At 39.6% G+C, this 26,226-nt stretch overlaps 3 protein-coding genes across 3 annotated transcripts; 2 read left to right on the top strand and 1 right to left on the bottom strand.

Annotated features, from left to right (window-relative positions):
* Positions 1-8,049: 8,049 nt before the first annotated feature.
* LOC140357694 (heparan sulfate glucosamine 3-O-sulfotransferase 6-like) lies at positions 8,050-18,400 on the top strand. The gene is made up of 2 exons (XM_072442209.1): positions 8,050-8,595; positions 17,637-18,400. Exons 1-2 carry the CDS (start codon positions 8,114-8,116, stop codon positions 18,253-18,255), a joined length of 1,101 nt encoding a protein of 366 aa, XP_072298310.1. The 5' UTR covers positions 8,050-8,113; the 3' UTR covers positions 18,256-18,400.
* Positions 18,401-22,108: 3,708 nt separating this feature from the next.
* Positions 22,109-23,096, bottom strand: fahd1 (fumarylacetoacetate hydrolase domain containing 1). Its single transcript, XM_072443378.1, has one exon. It carries the CDS (start codon positions 23,001-23,003, stop codon positions 22,341-22,343), a length of 663 nt encoding a protein of 220 aa, XP_072299479.1. The 5' UTR covers positions 23,004-23,096; the 3' UTR covers positions 22,109-22,340.
* Positions 23,097-23,310: 214 nt separating this feature from the next.
* On the top strand, positions 23,311-25,854 carry LOC140358501 (hydroxyacylglutathione hydrolase, mitochondrial-like). The gene is made up of 9 exons (XM_072443377.1): positions 23,311-23,459; positions 23,708-23,892; positions 23,981-24,045; positions 24,305-24,422; positions 24,498-24,606; positions 24,689-24,792; positions 24,885-24,986; positions 25,070-25,149; positions 25,229-25,854. The coding sequence occupies exons 1-9, from the start codon at positions 23,393-23,395 to the stop codon at positions 25,326-25,328; spliced, it is 930 nt and encodes a 309-aa protein (XP_072299478.1). The 5' UTR covers positions 23,311-23,392; the 3' UTR covers positions 25,329-25,854.
* The last annotated feature ends 372 nt before the right edge of the window (positions 25,855-26,226 follow it).

Raw genomic sequence — 26,226 nt, 5'->3', positions numbered from 1 at the left:
TCCAAAGATCACTGTTTATGTTCTATTGCAAATAAAATATTCAAAATAGAGTACTTTATCTTCTCAGATGTTGTGTTATAGTAATTATCATCTTTTATAATATAATTGAAGTTAGAGCAACGACTAGCCACAACAGTCTTTGTGAAGAAAACAGAAAACCTCATATTCACAGATCTTCCACAAAAATGTCAACAGTTACAATATGTGCGGGATCACTCTGTGAAACTCTATCCTGATGCCAGCTGAATCCAGAAAGCATCCTTCCAAAGCCCAGGTATGAGGGCTCCCAAGTGAAAATAAACAATACATGAGATTCAAAGCGTTGGCTTCTTATTGTTGGCCTAATCACATGATCGCATTCCAGTTTGGTGCTCCACCTGCTTCAATAGCACCGTCTTTCTGAACAAGCAGATTATGTTTTTCAATAGGATTGTGCCCAGAGACAGTGCAGAGCACTCGGGCGGAGGGCTTCAAAAACAGACTGAGGTGTGTGGCACTGGCATTGTCCACATCAGAGGGAGAGAGCAGAGATTAGAGATAACACACAGCAAACAGGCACAACTTTAAGACCACTGCAAAAAGCCTGTTGAATCCAGCCACTTTTATACTGGGCCTTTAATTTTTCATTCAATTAATCAGTCGATGAAGTCGACCAAACATTTTATTAATCGATTAATTATTTAATGGCATTATACAGATTTAAATTGACAGCAGAAAGCTGTCAATTTAAATGCTTAGCAGAAAATAAAAGTAGTGAGTTAGTTTGGGAATTAAATTATGAGTTTAATCTGCTGTTTTACAGATGAATAATCCATTTTCAGTAAATAAACAAAAACAAACAAACAACAACAACAACAACTCAAGATATTTAACAGTTTTGAGAGATTTTGCCAGCACAACGCGTCGCCCCATTTTAGTCGACTAATAATTTTGTCATCTAAAGCCTTACTTTACACTAATACTGGAGCTCATCTTACGGATCAGACTGTAAAGTCACAGTTCCTCCCTTGGATCACTTTTAGATACTAGCTGTTGCAGCACAATAACTCTTCTTCACCAATAGGTGAATATTTGATCTAGAACAGTATTCTATTCCCTTGAGTATGATGCCCAGCCTGCACTATCCACGCCATGATCTCCAGCTCACTGCAATTTGTGGCAGTTCATCTTCAACCTGTAATTCTTTTTTTATTAAGAGGATGCACATTGTAGTTTGAGTAAGAAATATCTGAAACATTCCTCTTTCCTTCATGTCTTTGCCACTTTCTTACGCTATCTTTAACCATGTGCTTCATACAGACTAGGGACCCCCCATAAGCCTCAGATGGGTGGTCTTAATAGTCAAAATTGCTCCTTTGGTTACACTGATAGTTAACCTCAATGAAAAAAACAGGCCTCAATAATTACAAGCCAATCAGAAACCTGTAATCTACTTCATTTTACAAAGGCTCTCTAACTTTAAACTTTTCCTTTGCCACACGTGTGACATAGGCCTGTGTTTATCTCGGTAAAACTCTAATTATTGTACACGTGTATATGTATCATTTCTATTTACAGGGGAATTCCACCAAAGTCAGCAGATTTTTTGTTGTAACCTGCCGTTTCCTGGTATTTGAAAACGTATATCTTGATTTTTAACTTTTCGTTTCCAGCTTCAACCTCTCTGCTATGTTAATATCCTTAAAAAAAACAAAAAAACAGTCACATGCTGCATTTTTTCACCTCATATATCTTATTCTTGAGACCTATTTTCAACCTGGTGGGTCAAATATTTGGTACGCTCTTGTCCCCTTTGGCCAAAACAACAAGTGCTCCAGCTGAGAATTTGCTTGTTTGAATCGCAGTTGATTTAATATTCTTGTGAAACTCAGCTCATCTCCTGTTTCAATAACAAAAAGTATAGTGTAAAACTTGACAACTTTGAATGTTTTATATTATTCAGCCTTTTTCAAACACTTTTAGACATCAGCAGAGGACGAGAAACTCCAAAAGAACCACCGACAAACTCCTGTGGTCTTTAATACTTTAAAAACTCCAAATGTTTGTGTGTTTTATCCCACACACGTCAAAATGTGTTAAACCCGTATCTATTTTGGTTGTGTCAATCCTGGTGCGACAACAGTAGCACTCGCTGTAGGGGAATCGCACAGATGGAAAGAAAGCTGTTTTTCACACACACTGAGTGGAAATAGACGGTGACAGCAGCACATAAAGGCCTGGCTGCGGTTTGCGTCTGACGTCATGGCACTCAAACGTTTAGGTCCTGCCACGGGACGGCCACAAGCATTTTTTAAGATATAACAGCCTTTAATTACAAGTTGTAACACTGAACGAGACAATGGGAGCCAACAGTTGCATTGACCTGCAGGCGTCGAGGCTTTCGCACAAGAATTTGCATCCCGATATTCTCTCTAGAGCATTTTGGCAATATCCAAAATATTCTGGTGTCAGACTAGTTTACCGTAGATGTTTTTGTATGGAGTTACCTACACGTGAGCAGGCATATGATGTTAAATGGATTTATCATGATAGAAAACGGTGTGTTTCCAACAACGCATTAAAAAAACAAGTTGAGAAACAAGTTTTAGTACGTAATTTGTGCAATGCAAAGTGATTTTTACTGCAGCCACATGTAGTGAATCTGCACAGTGACCTCCCAGGCATGAAACTCTATCCACAGCTAATCATACTTGTCTCTTTTTTAACCTCTCCCTCTCGCACTCATTCACTTTTCCCATCTCTCACTGTCTGCAGGATTACACCCCACACACCCAACCAACACGCTCAGAATGCGGAGTGACCAAACGCCAGATCCCACTTGTCGCTTTGTGGCTTGTGAGACCCATTCATTTTCATTCCCTTGATGCTCTGCTCCAGTAACGCGCCGAGAAGGTAAATAAAGGTAAAAAAAAGGCACATGTGACTCCTGTGCAGGCTTGCTTCTGGAAAGGCATTTGTGGTTTTTATTGCACAGATGAAAGACACTCTGAAAAAGATGGTGTGCAGCTGGTCCACAGGGCTCACATGGGCTTGGGTTTGTATTAGAAATATGTGAATCCTGTGTTTCTAAGAGTTTTGTAAGTGGAGACATAGTCCAAATTTGAGAAAAATGCTTTATTACATGCAAGTGCCACCTACAGTAATGCTATTTAATAAAAGTGAGCAGCGACGTGGTGGACAGAGCAACTCTTCTTGTTCAAAACCTTCCCACGGAACACAAATATATAACAGGAATTCAGCAGTTCCTCATCTGGGTCAAAAAGTGAATGGGTCTGAGCAAACGTCATCAATTCACACAAAGCATGTGTCAGTTTTGCCCACTGAGAGTGATTGAGTAACAGATATAGATCGACCCAACAACCAGATAGTAAGTGGACAAGTTACAGCACAACTTCAAACATGAAACGCACTAAGCTCTTAAAGATTAGGCTTTTTTTCTTTCTTGTTAATCGCTTGCTTTGATTGTGCCATCACTCAACTGCACACTCCCAATTATATTATGTCTTTTTGAGCTTTTAATCAGTGATAGAAGGTAGAAAGTATAAAAGGCTTGAAGAGCCCTAAGTAACCAAATGTAAAAACACCTACACATACTCAATGAAAAAGAAGAACAAATGTGATATAAATGGTTAAAAATGTCTCTCTTTCTTTTTTGAGTATTTAAATTGGAATCACAAATGTTATTATCTTTACAATTTCTCAGAATTATATTGTGATGAATAATAATCAAATAATACATATTAAGGCTAGACAAGAAGATATCAAAATGAAATTTCTCCTGTAGTTTACTTACATAAGACAAAATGCATTACTTTCATCATGTAATGTTTTTATATAGAAGTAAGGGATTTTATGTGTAAAAACAAGCAAAATTCCACATATTTGGGACATATACATCTGAAAAACAGACAGAGCCAGTTCTTACATAATTTTGTTGACATATTAGATTCTTTATATCTCATTTAGTTTTTGAGCAAACTAGATCTGATCTGGCTAAAAATTATAATTTCATCTCATTTTTTTAGAAATAAAACTTTAATCAATCAGGTTTTGAATTAGATATAAACAAATCCTTCTATACGTCCTGTCAAACTCTTGTTAAGATCGTAAAGTTTGGTGTGAGTAGGTTTAAGAGATCTTTATGTCCCTATATGGGAGAAACATGCATTTTAAGAAAAAGTTAGAATGTTCCTAATGAATTTATAGATTCCAGTTGATTTAACAAAACAATGAAACATCTTTAGGAGGAGATAGGACAGTGTTGGGTCCACATGAAAGCCTATATGCTGAGGGAAAACTGACCAAAACATTGAAAACATTTGTATTGCTTGTAGTGTCTTGCCGTAATCTTAACATTAATTTTGGCTATTTAACTTATTATTCTTAACTTTGTTTGGAAGTATTCAGATGCAGTTCCTTTCCTATAATCAAAATAGTAAATAGCACACTTTATTGTGTAATTTAGGCTGAGACATTGCTCGTGTGGCGTGTGCACTTTTAATTTTTCGTGTAATTAGTGATAAATAAATGTGTTTTAATCCTATGTCATTTTTACACAATATAACGCAACTCAATATTAAAGTATTCAGTTTAATCAGAATGCAGTACTCTGATTGGATCATGTATCGGACCGTTAATGCAGGTATTCATAGCATATTCTGTAACAAAATACATTTTTAAAAGGAGCCCAAAACTTTTACTTTTAAACCAACTTTTGTTTTTGCAACATATACAGTACATTCAACACTGAAACGATGCACAGTAGATAAGTAAGATACAAACAAGTACACAACACACACAAAAAGAACACAACAACAAAAAGCAGCAGTGTACTTGTGTCATTTGAGTCAACATAAGTCACACCTTTAGTATAGTTCTTCTCAATTAAAAACAATACACCGAGTGGGGAAAAAGTATTTAGCAGAACAAGAGTGTGTGAACAAATTAGCAAAGCAACATTTTGACTTATTAAAGGTTACGATAAGTTGGGAGGAGTAAAGTAAACGGCTGCAGGGTTGTTCTTGTCAAAAGTCTGCAGCTTCACCTGTGCTTAGGTCCAGAGGAGTGAGCCGGGGAGAGGGAGGAGAACAGGAAGAGCTGCAGAAGTAAATCAAACTGGAAGATGGGGTTTGTTTTTCGCCCAGCAATCCATCCATCATTCTCAGAGAGTTACATGAAAAGTTGGAAAGATTTAGGTGCAGGGCGGGGCGTGCACAGGGTTGGCTTTGTTGCATGGCTTTTGAGCCGGGCTACCTGAGGGCCACTGGATCTTACATGTGAGCGTCAGCAAAAAGCCCTTTGTCTCTTCAAAAGCTCTGCACTTCAGACGCTAAAATGAGAGCAATGATCTGCTTGTTCTTGGTTGAGCCACCACAGCTCTTTGTACTAATAACCACAGTGTCTCCAGATCAGAATCAGAGCTAATTTCCCCGCAGAACTCACAGGAACGCAGTTATTCGTGCAGTAAACATCAATGGCGTTTGCTAAATGTTTCTTGCGGCTCTTGCAAATGGCTGAGAGTCTCGTCTTTGTGGTGGAAACGACTAAATGAGAGCGGAACGTTGTGGAGTTGGCTATTTGTAATTTGCAGTAATGGCAGACACATGTACGCATCTGAACAGGCCTCTAGCGATGGAAATGCTCAGCAACTCACCTGCACACGAAAAAAGATGTGGCTTCTAAAAAGGAGCATAGCCAGAATCAGTATTATGACAATTAAATGTATGTTAAGCGTTTCCGTTAATAACAAAGCAGGCTTGTCTTGATAAAGCTAAATCGCAGCTTGTTTTTGGTGCACTCTGCCTCTATCGTCCATAATACTGCTGCAAAAAATGTGCAGTAATGATATACAACTACTGTATCTCAGGTCTGGTTCACAGCTTGCATTCCACTTGTATTTGTTTCCCTAATCTGACTGTTTATATTTGGGGCCATACCTGTCAGCATGAGTCCAAACACAGCAATTAGTGTGAAGGGAAAAGCAAATAAAAAAGTGAAACACAGGCCAAATTAAAATCTCAACCTCATTTCGACTCCAGACACCAAAGCTGGAGTCCCAAATTGTGAATAAATGCCAACACATGCCGTGTGAGCATCCAAACCTTTGATACCAATACCACTTTCTGTTTGAAGGATTTGTTTGTTGCCTTTTGTGTCTATCTTATACCAAAGTACTTCAAAGTATTGCCTTTTGAGACAGACCCAAAACTGTAGAATTGTTGTTAAGAAAAAAGGTCAATCTGCCTATGTGGTGGTCTCTGTTTGTCTCTGTGTCGACAAAGCAGGTTAATAAGAATTTAATTTCCAAGAAGCTAAACAGATAAAGCATTTACCCCTGAACTTGAGAACATATGGTTTAATACATATGGCCAAGTTAGACCAAATGTTTTATTTGGTCTTATTCAGAATACAGTTACTTTCCTGAAATCCAAGCCACACGTTGCAGAAATTATAATACAATTTGGGGTTCAAACAGAAAGGCATTAGGAAAGGAAAAAGATGAAAAAAGTTATTGTCCATACTTCTCTAATCAATGATAAATAAATACAACAAACATAAAGCTGTTTTATGTTGCTTTTTTTATTTTTTAGAGAAAGTATTCTTAGTTTTTTCGGAATATAGTACTCTGATTAGACCATGTAACAGAATATGCAGTATTCAGAGGATGCATGTTCGAAGTATTCCCCCATTACTGCACAAAGATTTGTACCAAAACACTCCATCTGGCACTTTTGTACATCAACTTTTCTAACTGCTCCAATCATTTAGTGTTCATGCTATAACCTGGCACCAGCATATTTCCTATAATTGTTTTCCGTATCCGTGTATTGTTGTGCACTGTCCCTGTACAAATAAACACTTTTATTAGCATACCATCTATTTTCATATATGTTTTACTCTGTGGTAACTCAATATTCTTGTAAACAGTGGCTCCTTCCTGTGGAGTCTCTAAAATGACACGACATTGTCAAAGCTAATCCATGATGTTGGGGGCATCGGTTCAGAGTTAGGGTGCAGGAGATTTAAGGGTAGACCTCCCTGGGGCTTTTCTCTGTCACATATCACCACTTCAAAGGGCCAAGAAGATTTAACTTTCCCTTCTCAGTTTACATGTGTTAAATAGTGGTTATAGGTTAGCAGCTTCAGTGAGAGACTGATCCACCCTCGCTGTGTGAAGGAAAGGTTTCGCAGGTCTTTCCTTCCTGCTGCTGTCAGACTGTATAACAAACACTGCTCCCCCTGAACATGTGCAATACTGACTAACCATGCGCAATACCGTCATATTCATGTGCAATTACTGTCATACTCACACGCAATTAATGTCATTCATGGGCATACAACGGATGTAAATAAGAGTGTTTACTTTACCATTATTATTAGTATTATTTGTCTTATGCATCAATGGAATTTCCCCATGTGGGACAATAAAGGATTATCTTATCTTATCTTATGCCAGCTATTTTTATTATTTTTATGTTTATTATTATTATTTTATTGTATCTTTATTTTTTATTTTCTTCCCTCCATTCCCTATTAAGATATGAGAGGACGTGTTTACAGGAGTTTTTGTTTTTGTTTATAAGAGTTCTATTAATCTTCTATTTTTTTTAAACTTCCTATGAGTTATCTGTCCTTTCCCCCTGTATCTACTGCGTTGTAACACCAACATGTCCCCATGTGTGGACATTAAAGGCATATATTATCTTGTACTTTTGCAACAACATAGCTTTTGTTTTTGATCAATGCGAATGATGAACAAATCCTTAAATGCTTTTGCACCGTGCCAAAGATCTTCCACTGGCCCCGGGTAAATGAGGCATGTTTGTCCCACAGCTGGACGCGGAAGGGTGGAGACTTTAGCAAAAGGGCGGTGTTGGAGACGCGCCACCTTGAATGAGACATTGACGAGACGCTCAGTGCGCGCGGAACATCTTTGGACAAAAGTTTTGACAGATGATGACGATCCGCGCCGGCCATCGCGCTCCTGTCCACACTGGCAGCTTTTGACGCAACAGGTCCTTTTGGCAGAATCATTTGCACATGTGCATTGCACTGAAGGAGAAACAAGAAGCATGCAGTTTGGGCTCTTTGGTTCCGCGCAGGAGAACAACTCATGGGATGTAGCGGATGCAGAGGCAGGTTCAACTCTGGCAAGGTGCTGTCCAAAGCGTCCTTGTTCTGTACCATGCTCCTGATCTTCTCCTACTTCTTCTACTGCCTCAGCGGACTCTGTGACTCTGCTCCCAGGACGTTGTACCGGCAGGACAACTTCATGGACTATGATTTTGCGGATGAATCGCCGGCCCGTGTCTTCCCCGACGCGCGCAACGGCACCGGCGCGCAGCAGGTGGACGCGCCCGGACGCTCGGAGCCGGGACGCTCGGAGCCGGGACACTCGGAGCCCGGACACAGCGGCATCCTGGTGTCCAACACGTTCGGGGTGAAGCGGTTCCCACAGGCGCTCATCATCGGTGTGAAGAAAGGTGGGACCCGGGCGCTGCTGGAGTTCCTGCGCGTTCACCCAGACGTGAGAGCCGTGGGCGCAGAGCCGCACTTCTTTGACAGATTTTACGACAAAGGACTGGATTGGTACAGGTACGCACGGGGTTTTAAGGCAATGTAGAAGTGAGTTTGTCCCAATTTGGCTTTTGTGACAAGACATCTGGTAGGCCTATGCCAAAAGATTATGTATATTTTAGAGGCTTCTCTGTGGGAAAGGAATTAAAGCCTAAATTCCAGTAGAAGTTAGTAATAGAAGTAGATTTCAGTGACATCACACTGTCTCTTTTAGTGCAAGGCTTCCCCCTTTTGATCACATCCACATGTGATCACTGGCAATCAATTAGGATAAAAGATGAATTCTCATAAATGTTTCACAAATGTAGATAGCAGCTTAAGTTTATTGTATTTGCTACAATAAAATGATGAATAGGCTGTGTAAATGTATTTCTTAAAGCAGGTCGAAGCAGTCAAAACAGTCAAGGGTCAGGAGAACAGGTCTGCTCATCCTGACACCTTTTTAATGATGCGTTTGGATCACAAAATCCAATATTCTTTCTGCAAGTCCAAAGTGTGGTTTCTGAAGATGCTCCATCATTTTGACAATGACATACCACAAGATAAGACTGGGGTAGTTTTCATATTTTATTATGATGCAGCCTACATCTTATATCACTTATAGCACTTATAACACTTATCTCCGTTAGAGCGTAAACCTCTGATCCAAAGGTTTGCACTCAAATCCTGCTCCAAGAAAAATCCACTGGCCCACAGGTTGGCAGATTGCGGTCTCACAGTTGAATACTGTCGTTGTGTCCTTGAGCAAGACACTTAACCTTGCATACACTGGTGTATTATGTGCGTGTGAGTGGGTGAATGGGCAAGGAATTGCTTGATGAAAATAAATTTGCTTTGAAGATAAGAGCACCATATAAATATGAACAATTATCATTTATGGATACAGCTTAATCATTGGCATGTCCAAACTATGACCCGGGGGCCAAATGCGGCCCTCAGACATTTTTTTGTTGGCCCTCCAGCTTCCTGCTAAGTTGGTCCAAACAACAATAAGTAGTACTTTTTACTGTAAAATTGAAAAAAGTCAAGCATTCTGATGTTATACCAACTTAATATTAATGTTCCAAGTCTTATTAAAGGTGTGGAGGCATCGAAACTATGTCAAATGCAAAATGTTGAATGATTCACTTTGTCATTCGACAAATTCAACATTTCGGGTTGTTTGTGGCCCTCTGGTCCGTACATGTTTCAAAATGTGGCCCGCGGTGAAAAAAGTTTGGACACCCCTGGCTTAATGAGATATTTAGTCATCATGGACATTAGATGCCTAAAGTTGATGCCAGAAAAACTTTGTTAACTCAACTATCGGTACGAAATATTGTTCTAAAATGAATGCACTGGCATGCACAAGGCAGAACACATTGTGGGCTTGAAAATGATCACTTACAATACAAGAGGTCAAATAGTTTGCCTAATATAAGCTTCACCATTGCAACAGGTTAGTGTTTTGGCAAACAAGGGCTTGACAGAGGACCCCGAAACTGTAATTTAATCAGCCTAAGCCCTTAGTTGTATCTTAAGTGCTAGCATACGGACACATGGAAGCACTCACTGTTAATTTTGGCATGCTAAATCGCGCACACACACACACACACACACACACACGTGTGCGCGCGCGCACACACACACACACACACACACACACACGTGCGCGCGCGCACACACACACACACACACACGCAAACACGCAGCACGTACACGCACACACGTACGTGCGCGCACACACACGTACACACACATGCACACGCACACACACACACACACGCACACAGCACGTACACACACACGCACGTGCGCGCACACACACACACACACACACATGCGCACACACACACGCACACAGCACGTACACACACACACGCACACGCACGTGCGCGCACACACACACACGCACACACACACGCACACACACACGCACACACACACACACATACACACACACACACAAAGCCTTATCTTCTCCACTTGTCTCCCCTTTACCACATGAGCTGCCCCTCATCCTCACCACATCCTCCTCTTTCTTCTTTAATGAAGCCATGTTCCTTTCTGGTTCCCTCCTCGCAGCATGTCTCCGTTTCATAAATACTAACAATACCAACCAGATCTGATGTTTCCAGTCACGTTCCATGAACATGCACATGATCAGAGCCGTGAGATTTACATTTTAATGTTGTCACTTTGGTGAGTTATACTAAAATAATACTCTCAATGCATTTATTTACTCTGCAAAGTTTTAATCGAGGTTCTAATATTAAGAATATTAATATTACTAGTAAAACTAGTAAAAATACCACCTTCATCACAGAGATTACTGCAGCAATGGGTCATTTGGGTGATTTAACATACCCAAATATGACATTGGAAAAATATTAGTGGATCCATTGAAGAATTAGACCTAGTTTATATAGTTGTTTTAAGTTTGTTCTAAAATGTATAAAAAGGGCCTTAGTCAAAGTTATCACTGGCAACAGAAAACTATTCTAAGCATTTTTTTCCTGTGTTGTCTTGTTTGCATGTGTTTGCCTTCAATCTCATTACGGGAAAGGAAAAGCCACAAATAGCACACCAAAATGAACTGGGTAAAGATGTAATGATTTTCTGTGTTGTTTTATGGCTCTAAGTGGACTGGGTTTCATGTGGGACTAAAGAAGAGACCGCAGAAAACTCCTAAACTTTGGCTTTCCGTGGCACAATGGCCTGATTGTCACGGCCTTGTCGCCATTATGTGGTTTTGGAAGAGCTTATGTTTTCCCCCTTTTGTTTGAAGTGGATGTTTAAACACACACATTTTCTTGGTTGTCTTGCCAGTTTACCTTTTGTTATGACAATGAAATGTTGTACAAATGGTGTGAGAAATCCTACAGAAAATAATTGTGTGCCAGGCATGGTGAAAAGATTGTAATAATGAAATAATGAGGTGTTTGAAGGAAAAAACAAAACAAACATCTACTGTATTTGCATATATTTCTTTACCATGACGAGATCAGGCCATTGTTATGAGCGAGGCTGTAAGGTTAGATCTTTTCTTTCTGTTTTTGTTGTTTTTGTATTGTAAATATGAACCAATATTTTTTTTAAATCCCTTAAGACTAATAGCTTTTTCCATCCTGTTATGGTTTTTAATCAATATGTTTCACTCTGGTCAATCTGCTGACCTAGAACTATGGCACCAAAAGCCATGCACAATTGGATTCCTATCAACATTTATTGTGGATCTTTTCAGGACATGCCAATGAACTTAAAAAGGAGATGGATTTATGTAAATACAGTTAGAAAAGAAAAATAAGCTGAAGATGTTGAGGTTCTATTTTGGAGCAAGGAGATGTTAGAATGAACTACAAAAATGTGTTAAAGTATGTCGCTTTTCTGGTGGAAGTTCCATCGCCTGCTTCTTCATGAAGGTGTTATGGCTTTACCTGGAATGTTCCACAGTATGGAATTAAACTTAGACAAGCGTGTGATACCACCAGGCCACCAGTTACAAGTCCAAGCACACCAAGACTGCATGTTTTTCTAGCTAACGAAATAACTTATAATTGTATGCAAATGTAGATAGTGCAGCTTTCAGTGTAATCCCTCATTTGTTCAGGAGTTGTGCATGGTATAAAAGGTTTCAAAAGTAGTCATCTGGACACTACATTCCACAGCTATCCAGTAGTCATTTCCTGCCCTAAGAGAGGAGTTTTACCCTGGTCTGATCTAGTAATGGGCGGTATAAATCTTAACTATAAAGAATCGCATTTAGATTCAGCAAAATATAAAAGCTAATGACCACATATGGTGCAATAACAACTACTACATAAAAAAACATGTTTTTTCATTTATTTCTGCCCTTTTGCATGTTTTCCCTCGTCACCACACACACGTGTACAGACATGCACACTGTGACAGAAGAATTGTGTGGAAGAAATAGACTATAACGCAAGGGAATAATTTTCAACGGGGGGGCAACACCTTGTCCAGCCTGAAGCCAGAGGCAAAGGTTTCTGATTGGTGTAGCAGACCAGGAAGTGGTCTCTTTAAATGCTGACTTGCTGTGCTGTGTGCCCTATAGTACAGGGCCTGGAGTTGGAGTTGGCAAAGGCCCACACTCACACCCCATATGGTGGGAATTAAAATAATTTAAGGTGCATTGTGGTCCACAGAGGGGTGGTAATATTTTTTCTGAGCTTTCAGTCATGACAGTTTAATAGAATGAAGAATAGGCCTGTGTTGTCATTGTCTATGTTGACATCAGGAAAATCAAATTGTATAATCTCTATTATCAGAGTATCATATTTATGCATTGAACATGGGCAGAACTTAAATTAGGAGTCAGTAAAAAGTCCATAATGTGCTTCAGAACATGTGTGCCCATATAAGTAAATACATTAATACAATATGAATACAACTCACATACACAGTAAAACCCATGCTTGGGTCCTGCTGCGCTCACTTCCTTCAAATGGTAAACCTTAAAGTCATTAACAGGCATCAGTGACCTCACTTCCTGATGGAAGTCCTCATTAATACTGGACCTCATGCACCACACACAAATTACCCCATCATTTAAATAGGATGCAGGTCCTGCCCACACACATGTGCTGCCACCTACGAACACACAGTTTGGGTCTTATTCAACTACTTCCTCCTAGTTCTACTGTGTTTATTGAGTAGTAGGAGAACCTTTCAAAATCTGTAAAAACTAAAAAACTAAAAACAAAAACGAATACATGAAGAATTATTTTGGGTAAAAGTACCGGTCATCTGTAACATTTGCTTGTTGGCATTATACAACCAAAACTACCTTCAGTAATCATTGTACAACTACAACAACTACAACTTTAACTCATTTTATGTCTATACTGTACAGTCAGTGTAATCCCTCATTCTATATCATGTCAGGGACTAAGTTTTAATAAACCCACATTAAAACATATTTGAATGAGGGAGTCATCTGATAAACTGCCCATTAAAGACGTCAGATTTACCTGATGTCAAGCCACAAAGTGCGTCCTGCTAAAACTCAATAGAACAAAATGTAATGCTCTTTTAGATTTGTACCTCCTATTGTGAACTGCCCCCATTCCTTCACAAGTTACAGTAATATTCAGAGCAGAAATATCAGATAGCATGTATTCTGTAGGTGCCAACATTAGTTCTGTCAGTCATGTGGTTCCCCAGGAGCGTCCACTTGTTCACAGTTGAGAACAGGGATTGGTTTAGGCAACAGGAGTCCTGACAGATTGACGTCTAGAGATCGGATTTAGTTTGACATTTAAATACCGAGCCTTTTGATGTATGTGTTTATTATTTTGTTAGCCAAGTTCAAGGCTGACCTCAGGGGACACTTGCTCTTAACAAGTTAATTGCTGTGCATCGAGGCTTCTACTGTTTCTGCTATTTCTTTTCAGACAAGGGCCGTGAGACAGTATGGCGGCTGAGTACGACTCTATAGCAGATCTCCCACCCACAATAATGATACCTTTGTCAGCACAGTGCATCGCTTTGACACCAGTGACCTTCAGTACTGAAGGAACTGTGAGTGCAACAACAGCATTACCAAGTGTTGTTTGCAGTTAATGCGTGCCATAGCATAACCTTTCAGACCATGCTGTTATAAGACAAACTGTGGTGTGTGCATGTCTATTTATTTTATTTATTTAATTTAATTTAATTTAATTTATTTCTTTTATTCATTTTATTCATTTTATTTTTTTTATTTATTTATAGAGGCTCCTATCATATGTGACCTGTAGAGGAAGTAGAAGTATAGACTTAATAATAATGTTTTGTGATTTATGTTTTAAATGTTTCTTCATTCATTCAATATCATTAAAAGCAGCTTTGTACTACGACTTTTTATAGTAAATTTGAGACATATTACTTGCACAGGCCTAGAAGCAGCATTACTTTCTTCACAGGCTTGGGTCTGTTAGGTCCGACCACACAAGCCAGCCTTCAACCCCAACATCGATCACTTTATACTGTATTTCTCACTATCTTCATCACTCCAAACAATGTCACTATTCACCTGAAAATGACACTTATTACACAGCCATCTCAGATTTAGCTCTCCAGGGGATGAATATTACTGCTCTTAAACCACCTATTCTGGGAGGCAGGAAGTCTTGCAGCCTCGTTGCCAAGATTTTTGCATTTAATCTTTTGATGCCCGAAGCCGAGAACATATCAGCGGTGTAATTGACGCGACCGCTCTTCAGGGAGGAAAAGCGCTACATCTATTTAACAGCAGGGAGTTCCAGGCTTATGTGGCCTGACAGCAAGTCTTGCCAATATGGCTAAATCAAAAACACCATAATGCTCATATTTAAACCCTGATAAAAGTTGTCAAGTAAGTTCTCCTGTTACCCAGCCAGTAAGTTCTGACATAAACAACTTTGTAAAATGTAATGCTTCTGGTTTTATACCACAGTTATTATGACGAATCCTGCTTTACTACGCATGTTATCACTTATTCCTTAATCCTTCTGCTCTAGCAACTAACTAAAACAAATGCTTCTTAGCTTGGATGGTTTTGCCTCATGGTTCCGACCCCATTGCCATCCCAACAAGGACCAAAATAAATAAATAATTGAATTATAAACATAAACAAGTACATTCATAATTTCTGTCTACGAGTGCAAAACACAGCCACAAACAATGACAGAAACGACATGTTATAAATCATGGTCGATCTGTTTACGCTTTGACATCTGTGAGGGAAAATAGCTTGTATTGATTATCCAGTGATGATGCAGACAGATGAGCGCGGCAGGGACCAGTATGGACACAGCTCATTAAGTATTCATGAGCATAGGACTCAGGTTATGGTCCTTTGCTCAAGTGACACTCGGGAAGGACATATCCAGGACTGTACATGGAGGAGTTGACACCTATCCAGAGCAGTAAGTAATCAGTCATAGAGACAGACATATCGATTGGACCGACAGGCAAGGGGAGGCCATTTGGAGCTCCTTTACTGGCTAAAAATCAATAAAAAGTCTTTATTATAGGTATAATTTAAAGAGATGGATTGAGAAGTCTTGATTTTAAGTAAACAGGAAATTCAAAACATACTCAAACAATCTCTGATGACCACAGCTGTTATTTAAATACATCTTATTTACCTTTTTAACATCCGCTCCACTTTCTGTCCTAAACATTACTGACATTCTGATTTAGCAAACTTTTTCATTGGAATACAGAGTTCCTACTTCAACTATGAACACTACTAAATGAGTGATAACTGGAAAATGGCTATTTACACAATGCTCACATTCATTGACAACAGTTAAGTGATTCATTTGTTTGCTGGCCCAAATATCAAACTTACCTCTTTTGGTTACACTAATGCTGATGTTTAAAGGAAATGCTGACAATCTGTATGTGAAAGTCTGACCTCCATGTATTTAATTATAAAACAAGATATTCTCTATAGTTTCTTTATGAAAACATGTCAAAGTGTTCATTACTCTCTGGGAGGGGCTGAATGTTGGAGAAAATGTGGTTGCCTGGAGGCACATCATTATCATGTACAGTATTTTGGGACTATCCTGTTGCACAGAACTATTGGACAGAAATTAATAAGGCACTGTTTTTAACACACTGACTTTAGAACTATGTATTTAGGTCTCATGCCATAGACAATAAGAAAGGATATCTTTATAAGATACTTTTGGCGGCTGGGGAAAATGGCATCAATAGATGACACAACGGCACAAACAAGAAAGGACTGGACCAACATCATAATGGACATACAGAAAATGGAAAACATCACATACAGACTGAACTTGGAAAAGGACAAATTTGACATAAACTGGATTAAATGGGACTCAAATCTTGGACATGGTATGCTTTAACCTTACTCTTTATTTTCATGTGGAAGCACTATTCTTAAACAGTAAACATTGAATAATATTCACTTTTTTCCTGTCATTGCTGTTGTTGTTGCTATTGTATCTTTATTTATACATGTTTTGATTGATCTGCGTTTTTCTTTAATAAAAAAAAATATGAGAAAACAAGATATTCTCAGAGCTAAAATACATTTTATGAGTTTGAATCTGGCCTATAATTTTCTCCCACTTAAACCTCAGACCTAGTTCAGTCAGTTAAAATCACACTAAACCACTGCCTAATTCTCTATAAAACTATTTGAGGTCAGCTGCATCAGGCCTGCTGCGACAACAATAATATAACATTTACTCTAATACTATCTTTCTTAAACCTTTATTTCAGTGTCCCAAATGAAGTGCATGTCATCAGTTGATTTCCACGTGTGCAAATAAAGGGTTAGGGTTATGTTCCATATGCAACATACATCTTACCCTTTCCAAAGAGCACTTTTTATTGACAACTGGAAAATGCACAGGCTCATTTTGTGTTTATTTTAAGGAAAGCCACAATAATGCTGTTGTTTCCAGTAAGACACTGTAAACTGTGTTTGACAAATGAACTACAGACAGTGCACTCACTGTGTTTGTATTTAATTGTAATGTACAAAATCCAGATAAGCTAAACCACAAGTCAACAAACTGAATAATGGTGATCCTGCCTCTTAGCTAGAGGGTCATGGGTTTGATTCCCATTGTGTAAAAATGTCTGTGTTTCTTACAGTACAACACATATTTTCAAAGTAGTAATAATGAAAGTAACCAACTTAGAATATCAGAGTAGTCATCCTTTCTAATACTCACTTCTTATGTTTAAGTCTGGGATGGGTTTGTGTAGTTGTAGAGCTGATGATGAGGAGTACTTTGCTCTCATAAGAAAAGAGGCTTAAAAAAGTGTACAAATTACAGCTAAGTGGTTCTTGAGGTTTTGTGGTGGTGACTCAGGCTTGTGTGAATAAGTGGACGGCTGTTACAAACCTTAAGACCATTATGAGGCACCAGGAATTATCATAGTATAAATAATTTGTGATCAAAATGCAAATATTAGCCTAATAAGTCGTTATTTTTACAATCTCACTGATATTGTAAAAATATTTCAGAAATATACCAAAAGAAATACAATAATGATTTTGTCGATGAATCATTTGTGCATTGATTTCCTACATATCTACTTTTTCCCCGTAGGAACTTGATGCCTCGGACGCTGGACGGCCAGATCACCATGGAGAAGACCCCCAGTTACTTTGTCACTAAAGAAGCGCCGGCTCGCGTCTGCTCCATGAACTGTCAGACCAAGCTCATTGTGGTGGTCCGGGACCCCGTCACAAGAGCCATATCAGACTACACCCAAACTTTGACCAAAAACCCGGGCCTCCCCTCATTCCAGAGCCTGGCCTTAAAGAACTCCACCGGCTCGGAGATTGACACCACGTGGAGCGCGGTGCGGATCGGCCTGTACGCCAAACACATGGACAACTGGCTCAAGCACTTCACCCGCGACCACTTTCTCTTTGTGAGCGGGGAGCGGCTGGTGTCCGACCCGGCTGGCGAGATGGGGCGGGTGCAGGACTTCCTAGGTCTGAAGAGAGTCGTGTCGGACAAACACTTCTATTTCAACGAGACCAAGGGCTTCCCGTGTCTCAAGAAGCCAGAGGGAAGCAGTAGGCCTCGCTGTCTGGGCAAGTCAAAAGGCAGACCACATCCAGAGATCCCCATTGAGGTGCTACAGAGGCTTAGAGACTTCTACAGGCCGTACAACCAGCTGTTCTATCACATGAGCGGCCAGAACTTTGGGTGGGACTAACGGTGATGGACATATTTACATTCACACGCCTCTGTTAAAATGGCCGTTGTTCTCAGGGACAGGATAGAAAGCGAAATTGGATGTTTTTAAACCCAATGACACAGACAAATGAACTGACGGTCAACGAAAAAGTCTGATAAAGTCCAAGGTCATTTTTGGGGGATTGTCTGATCCAGCATGAGCGAATCCTTCAGCGTCACTATTTTTCTCAAACACTCAGACAAAATGTTTATTAAAAAATACTGAGCAGGACAGTGTGTATATTATGATCTTCTAAATGGAAAATACTCATGTGTTTATGTATTTATTAAGAATTGACTATTGACAAAAAATTAAAAACACAAACCACTATTTTTGCTTTTAACAGTATTAACCAATCTACCCGATATTTTATGACTGAAATAGCCTTTATACTTTACACATACTTCAAGTGTACATAGTGAAACCCTAAGAGCGTTCACATTGTATATAATGTTGACCAAACAGGTGCATTACTAATTCACCTGTGAATATATAATTTAGAGCTTTTCAGAGTGAAAATAATGTCGCAGATGCGTTTTAAAAAAATGTTTGTATATTATTGTACTATTGTCAGTGTGGATAAAAGTTCATGAAAAACTTGACTGGCTCAAAATAATTTTAAGTTGATTAATAGTGACTCAGTCGAGCACACGTATGCACGTCTATGTGCAGCCGGCCGCAGTGTCGAGTGTTCAATTCACAACTCAATTCTTCCCTTCTCTCTCATCCCCCATTTCTCACTCATCTGTCTAGTCTAATAATGATCATCTTAGTTTGAATAACCTTTATTTATATTGAATTATATTGTGCGTTAATGTTTGTGGTATTGTATTAACATTAATGTTTGGTGCTTTCATAGTTTCATACTCCGGCACAGTTGCTTCTCACACTCTCCACCTCCACTACATGCACCGTCTGCAGTCACCATGGCTGTAATTATAAAATATGTCAGTAAAATGAGAAATCCTTCTTTGAATCTTCCCTTTTATGGATCTCTGTCTAGGAACAAAAAGACACCCAAAAAAAGCTTAAATACATTCGAAATGTTGCATGGGAATGTTGTACGTTCACCCTAAAACTCTCAATACTTTCTCCTTTCCTATTTGGTATTGCGTTTAAGTTTTTAAGGGCCGGTTTAATACGTCTGGCATGGACCAGTAACAGCATTCATCTCACTTCATCTGTGACTACTTTTATGACTTGCTGTTAGCAGTTATTCCGATAGCTGCCATTAACAGACTCGAGACTCCAGTCTGCCATATGGTGAACGTGTTGGTTTGTCAGGACCATGGACAGCCCAGTCGCTTTGGGTCATTAAAGCAGCAGAGCACCAAGTTTGATCTCAATTTGTCGCTTAACACACGGCATTGATGTGAGAATACAAATGAAGTGGAGGGAAACAATAGACAGACATGCGTACGATTCATAAAATACAATATTATTACCCACAGTTAGTAAGGTTTACAGCAGCCGATAGCCGTGTAGCCGTGTAGCATTCATGTCACTGGCTGAAAATATGTTTACTCACCTATTGAAGTGGACAACATTTCGATTATTATTGTGTGAGTTGTTTTTGGGAGATGCTAAATTTGAATATTAAGTGTATTTTCCCTAACACAAAACCATCTGAAAATGTAGTCAATAGAGAGGATCTTTCAAAACTGGGTAAAGTGACATTTCTGTACTTTTGTCGGTAAAACAGACCCATCACATTTGTTTAATACATTTGTTTAATACATTTGTTTAATACCTCCTTAATCTAATACATTTATAGTGCGTCGTCAACATATTGTATATTTATTGTTATCAGGATACTCCTTGTTGTCAATATTGCCCACTCCAACATACTATTGCTAACATATTTCAAGTTATATGCATGCTTTCAAAACAAAATGTTAACGTTATGAACATTTATTTTAAAGTATGTAAATCTTCCCTCACTAGGAAAAGCAGTTTGTTTACTCTGAATACAGTTTCTGAACATTTTAAACCACAATTTCAGGCCATACCATCAATTCCTCACGGTGGATTTGTTGGTTTGAGCGAAAATGGCTCGTGGAGGATGGTATTACAGGGCCACTGGTAATTTGTGAGATTAGAGGTGATGAGAGTTTGGGGAGGTGGCTGTTATTTAGGGAAAAAACAAGCACATGCACAAGTAATGGGAAACATTTGGAGGGAGGGGACCAGTGCTGTGCTGAAGGACAGGGACCAAGGAGATAAAGGAGCGAGGATTACTGCGTTAAAAGTGGTTTGCCGCAAGATGAAGATGGTTCCTACATTTTTCGCCCAAACCACAGTCTCCGACAATTCAGGGAAGTAATGCTCTGGGATTTTCTCTGGCTCTTCTGCGGTTGGGGCCTCACAGTATGCTCCGGAGCCCGATGTTAATTGATGGGAAAGTAATTTAGGTACTGGGGATTTTTCAATTGCATGGAATAATTCAATAGAGTCAGTGGGAAACTTTCAGGGACAACATGGGATTTTACTACAAATACTTTACAAGACTGATTGTGTAGCACTTAGGATACACTTTATAAGCAGATGATTTCAGGACTAGAGTGAAAAAGAGAAATTTTGCAAGACCATTTTAATATATAAAGAGATAAAATGGCATTAAGTTAATAGCCAAGCTGTTGAGCACATTATTGTCCATGGAACAATATCCACGTTGCCTTTCCACCTGCATCATTCCGCACATAAAATATCAACGCACCTGCTCTTCACGCACTGTTTCTTTTCTTTTCAACAGACCTAATTCATTAAACTAATAATTACAGCTCAATGCATGGACAATAAAACTCTATGTGGTTAAATCTGTGCTTAGCGACACACCTTTCAGTATATGGTGAAGTCACTATATAGAACTTTTCAGAACTGTAGGCCAAAAACCAAAAGTCTTACTCCCTTTTTGTCTAAGAATTGGTCATTTTTGTGAAATGTATCAAACGTGCTTTTTTCCACCTAAACAAACCAAGGATTTGACCCAGTTCTCTCAAATGAGACAGATCCCTCTGCTCTTCTGTTTTGAGCCCGCAGCTATAAACCAAAGCTGTCATAGTGCAACATGTCCCACAAAACGCACCAAAATATGTGTAACAAGTCTCATTTTCCCATGTCTCATTCTCTCTTGTGTCTGATGTCTTGTCTGGAGTGCTTTGCCGGGATTAGTGAGGGTATAAAATGTACAGTGTCGATGAAAAGGACGCCTACTCTATCCAAGCTCGACTTAGTTTCAGCGTTTTGATTTCGAGTGACATCATTGCCTTCAAAGTGTCACCTTCCCGGGCCTTTGAGATGACAACATACTGCTTAATGTAGTGATTACTAAGCCAGTGGAGAGGTGGAGCTTTGAAGCTATTGTGAAGGCACCCTCAATGGGACAATACGAAAGATTGAAAAAAAATATGACATTCTCACAGGATACTTTGTGTGAGAAACCACCTACCTTCCTTGATACCACATCTAATTGAACTGTCATACCTGTTTCAGTGATGGACACCGTGAGCCCAGGGCGTCTTCAGGACCGGGGCATGGGTGCTGTGTGAATCCCCGAGATAACATGCCTTCAGGTGCGGAGAGATGATGTACACAGTGTCAGGTTACACCAGACTGGCCCGGGACAGGTTGACGGAGGCTCTGATTGATCCTGAAAACAGAGAGGCCTGTGGGAGAACTGAAATGCAACCAGCAGCTGATGCTCAACCATCTCACAGGAATGTGGATTGAGTTTATCAAATAATATTTATTGATTCATTCATTAAATTATTTTGAACACAGAAAAGTCAGTCAAATGAGGCTATGGCATGACAAATAGTTTCCAACTCAGTACTTTTATTACTTTGGGCAATCATTTTTACTTTGTACCAAACACCTTAAAACATAAGTCAAGATGAACAATGAAAGGGACAAAATATCAGTAGGACAGTAGGATTAACAGTTCAAAGTGCAAAATGTGTGTTTATGTCCAAAGTCATAGACCTGAGATACTGCTGCCACCTGTAGGGCACTAAGTGACAGTACAATTTAAAGATTTCCAAATTTTTCATAGATCTTATGGTTCATCAACGTTCTTGTCTGTTTACACTAAAAGTCATAGTCAGTACATCCTCTATTCCGGCCTGCAGCTCGTCATGCTCCTGCACAGCTGAGACGCCTTTGGGGGTCCCAGTCAGGATAAGGTCCCCTTCTTCCAGGGTGATGAAGTCACTGATGTAGCTGATGAGATACGGAATAGAGAAGATCATCTGTGACGTGCAGCCGTTCTGCCGCAGCTGGTCGTTCACCTTGAGCCACAGCTTGACCTTTGAAGGATCCGGAATGTGTTCTTTGGGGATGAACTCGCTGACCGGACAGGACGTGTTGAAAGCCTTGGCCATGGTCCAGGGCAGGCCCTTGGACTTACACTCGTCCTGGATGTCTCTGGCTGTCATGTCCAAGCATAAAGCATATCCCGCCACGTGGTCCATCGCGTCGGACTGTTGGATACTCGTGCCCCCTTTGCCTATGACGACCCCCAGCTCCACTTCATGGTGCAGGTTGCTGGTGTACAGGGGGACCACTATGGGGGACCCCTCTCTTACGTAGGCTGACGGAGGCTTCAGGAACAGCAAGGGCTCCGTAGGAATGGCATTTTTCAACTCCTTTGCGTGATCTGCATAGTTTCTCCCGACGCATATTATTTTCCTGCCCCATTCCCAAAAGCGATTGATATTTCTTACTGCCATCGTGGTTCACTGCCAGTTTACGCCACACTGACGCTGTCCGCTCCAAGTAAACTAAACTTTGACCCAGACCTGCCCCACGCACGCACACGTCATTCATTGACCTACGGCACGCGTAAAAGGACAAAATATTACTATGCGTAAAACACAAAACAGTTAGTATTACCGTTGTAAAGAAGCGGGATGTTTAAAAAATAATTATCACAAAGAGTATATTGCGTTATGATGAAGTGATGTGTCCTCAAAACAGTGTTTACATCGTTTAGAATCACACCCCCGATCGTGATTGGTGGAGCCTGGGAGGTCAAAGGGGAAAAGTGGGCGGAGGCGGAACTAAAACCAAAAACCGAACTTTTCTGGTTTTAATGATTTGATAAGACGATTGAGCTGTTATGTTATTGAAGACACTGGTGAGGGGTGCCTGCACTCTGGTAGGAGCCGCGACAACGTTGAAATTTGGTACGTAGCCTAAAGAATACCGTTTATCCTTAACATACCGAGCACGGTGTGTATGTTACGTGACATGTTTACCTTTTTGACAGTAGATAGTAGGATCTGTCAAGAGCAGAGGTCTGGCGGAATCATTCTTTGTCAGCATTTGGTTACTTACAATTAGCTTGAAAGAAGAGTTTCTGTCATTAATGAAACGTTAATGAATTTAAAAAAAAGTCAATTGTCAATTTATTAGTTTTCTTGTTCTATTGAAGCCCCATTTGAAGTGCAGGCCCAGGCGGCTGCGCTGCTTCACACCGCTGTCAGGAAGAGCTCTGTGGTGGAACAAGCCAATATGAAGGTGGAACTAATCCCAGCACTTTCTGACAACTACATGTACCTGCTTATTGACACTGACTCAAGAGAAGCTGCCATTGTGGATCCAGTCGAGCCCATAAAGGTATGATCTTGCCTTTTTGATTTCTATATTCATCTCACTTATTTATCTGATCTTAAGCATATCTTCAATTCACACGCTGCTTTTACAGGTTGTGGAAGCTGTCAGAAAACATGGCGTTAAGCTCACAACTGTTTTGACAACACATCACCATTGGTAGGGTTAATTCATAACATAAATTACTATAAATCACCTTAACTTTCAAGTTTCAACACATTTGTGTGTAGTACCAATTTGATATGTATCTTCTTAATCGTTCAAAAGGTAACTAATACTATGACCTGTCCAGTTTGCATTGGTTATACACACAAAGTATTCATAGACAATCAGAATGATCCAGACTATTGGACATAATTGTGTTGTTATATATGTGTTGTTTACTGTGTCATTCTATAGTATAACACACACTTTACAGGGACCACGCAGGAGGTAATGAGAAAATGGTCAAGTTGATGCCAGGTCTCAGGGTCTACGGAGCCGACGACAGGGTTGATGCAATTACAAAGAAAGTCCCAGACTCTCACAATTTTAAAGTAAAGTATCACAGCATTATACATTCTACAAATGCACTTGCAGAGTCACGTTTGTTGCTTGTTGTTCTTTTTCAGATTGGAACACTTAATATTAAATGTCTTCATACACCGTGCCACACGACAGGTCATGTATGCTACTACGTGACCAAAGAAAACAGCAGCGACCCACCTGCCGTATTCACAGGTACAGCATTGTATTGTAACAAAATGTTCTAAAAAGAAATGCTAACAATTCCTAAAGGCATTATTTTAACCCTTTTTCATAGGTGACACTCTGTTTGTTGCTGGTTGTGGTAAATTTTTTGAGGGAACAGCAGAGCAAATGTACAGAGCTTTGATTGACATTCTTGGATCGCTTCCTCCAGAAACTGTAATTTCACGTTTTCTGTTCTTATACATTTAACATAAAATGCTGCAACTAAGTTTTTGAGATTAGTGACAACAAAACTGTTTTTGTTGCAGCGTGTCTACTGTGGTCATGAGTACACTGTCAACAATTTGAAATTTGCACGCCATGTGGATCCAGATAATGAAGTTATTCGGAAAAAGCTTGAATGGGCAAAGGTGTGACGCATGCAGCCAGTCATAGGCTCTTTCCATCAATTCACTTAATGTACTTAATGGTTTTGTGTTTTAAATTTCTGTAGAAGAAATGTGATAATAGTGAACCCACCGTCCCTTCCACTTTGGCTGATGAATTCTCTTTTAATCCGTTCATGAGAGTCAAGTAGGTATAATATAAGATCTATTATGTTTTTGATATTTAAAAATCTAAAAAATGTCTTTCTTTGTCTCAATCATTGAAGAGAGAAGGTTGTGCAGGATCATGTTAAACAAACAAGTCCAGTGGAAACCATGAGAAGCCTTCGTAAGGAAAAGGACACTTTCCGCGTGCCCAAAGAGTGATAATTGAACAATTTTTGACTTCAAACACTGATTTTCTGCTTTGTAAAAAGGTCTAGTTAGCGGTACATCCATTTTACCTTTTTACTTTGTTTTGTAAATTGAAGTGAGATTTTGTAAGCTGTATAAACAATATATAAGTGAAGCTAATTTTATGTCGCTATATTCAAACAATGTAGAGATGTTGGAACAAATCATACATAAACAGCTATTTAAAATGGAATGTGTGGACATGTTTGCAAGATTCTGCTTTTTAAAACTGGTTTCCTACTGTGTTTGTTTGTGTACAAAATGTAAATTGACGTGTGTTAGATCTTTTATTTTCTGTATTTTAAAACAAGGTCCAATAACACGAAGTGATCACTGTGCAAAGGTCTGGACACATGCAGCAGTAATACTGTAATGGACTTGGACACTTACACATGACACACGGAGGGTCATCACAAAAGTCTTACTAGAGTTTAACATTGGGATTTATGTTAAGTTACGATCTTGTAAACGTGATATTCAAACAAAATAAATAAATAAAGTATTGTTTGAGTCTGGCTCGATAAAAATGCCTGGGTTTAATGGTGTCGCTCTCACTTCCTTTATCCGATCACAACACAAACGAGAGTAGGATAAACCCAGACCGACACACGCACTTCACTGAATGCAGCAAAACAGCCATTAGTTTATTCACTTCTGTGCCCAATACTGACAAACTCCTGCAGTGTAGTAGATTTATCCTTTATAATATTCATAAACCAGTCTAACTTATTGGCCAAGGCTCTTGTACGATTGTGCGCATGCGTGGGATTGAGGCATGAAGGTAAAGGTGATTTCCATCCTGGAGGACAACTACATGTACCTGGAAGAGGAGAGTAAACAGGCCCGTGGATCCAGCTGTCCCACACCGGGT

Source organism: Eucyclogobius newberryi, unplaced genomic scaffold (genome assembly GCF_026437365.1).
Source record: "Eucyclogobius newberryi isolate DKJ021-1_F unplaced genomic scaffold, fEucNew1.0.hap1 SCAF_13, whole genome shotgun sequence".
Classification (NCBI taxonomy): domain Eukaryota; kingdom Metazoa; phylum Chordata; class Actinopteri; order Gobiiformes; family Gobiidae; genus Eucyclogobius; species Eucyclogobius newberryi.
Note: the sequence above shows the minus strand (reverse complement) of the source record. Positions and strands in the feature narration are given on the sequence as shown.

Coding starts and splice junctions, on each gene's coding strand:
- LOC140358501 (XM_072443377.1), top strand. CDS start 23,393: ATGTTATTGAAGACACTGGTGAGGGGTGCCTGCACTCTGGTAGGAGCC. Junction 23,460..23,707: donor CGCGACAACGTTGAAATTTG/GTACGTAGCCTA, acceptor GTTCTATTGAAG/CCCCATTTGAAGTGCAGGCC. Junction 25,150..25,228: donor AATCCGTTCATGAGAGTCAA/GTAGGTATAATA, acceptor CAATCATTGAAG/AGAGAAGGTTGTGCAGGATC.
- LOC140357694 (XM_072442209.1), top strand. CDS start 8,114: ATGGGATGTAGCGGATGCAGAGGCAGGTTCAACTCTGGCAAGGTGCTG. Junction 8,596..17,636: donor AAAGGACTGGATTGGTACAG/GTACGCACGGGG, acceptor TTTTCCCCGTAG/GAACTTGATGCCTCGGACGC.
- fahd1 (XM_072443378.1), bottom strand. CDS start 23,003: ATGGCAGTAAGAAATATCAATCGCTTTTGGGAATGGGGCAGGAAAATA.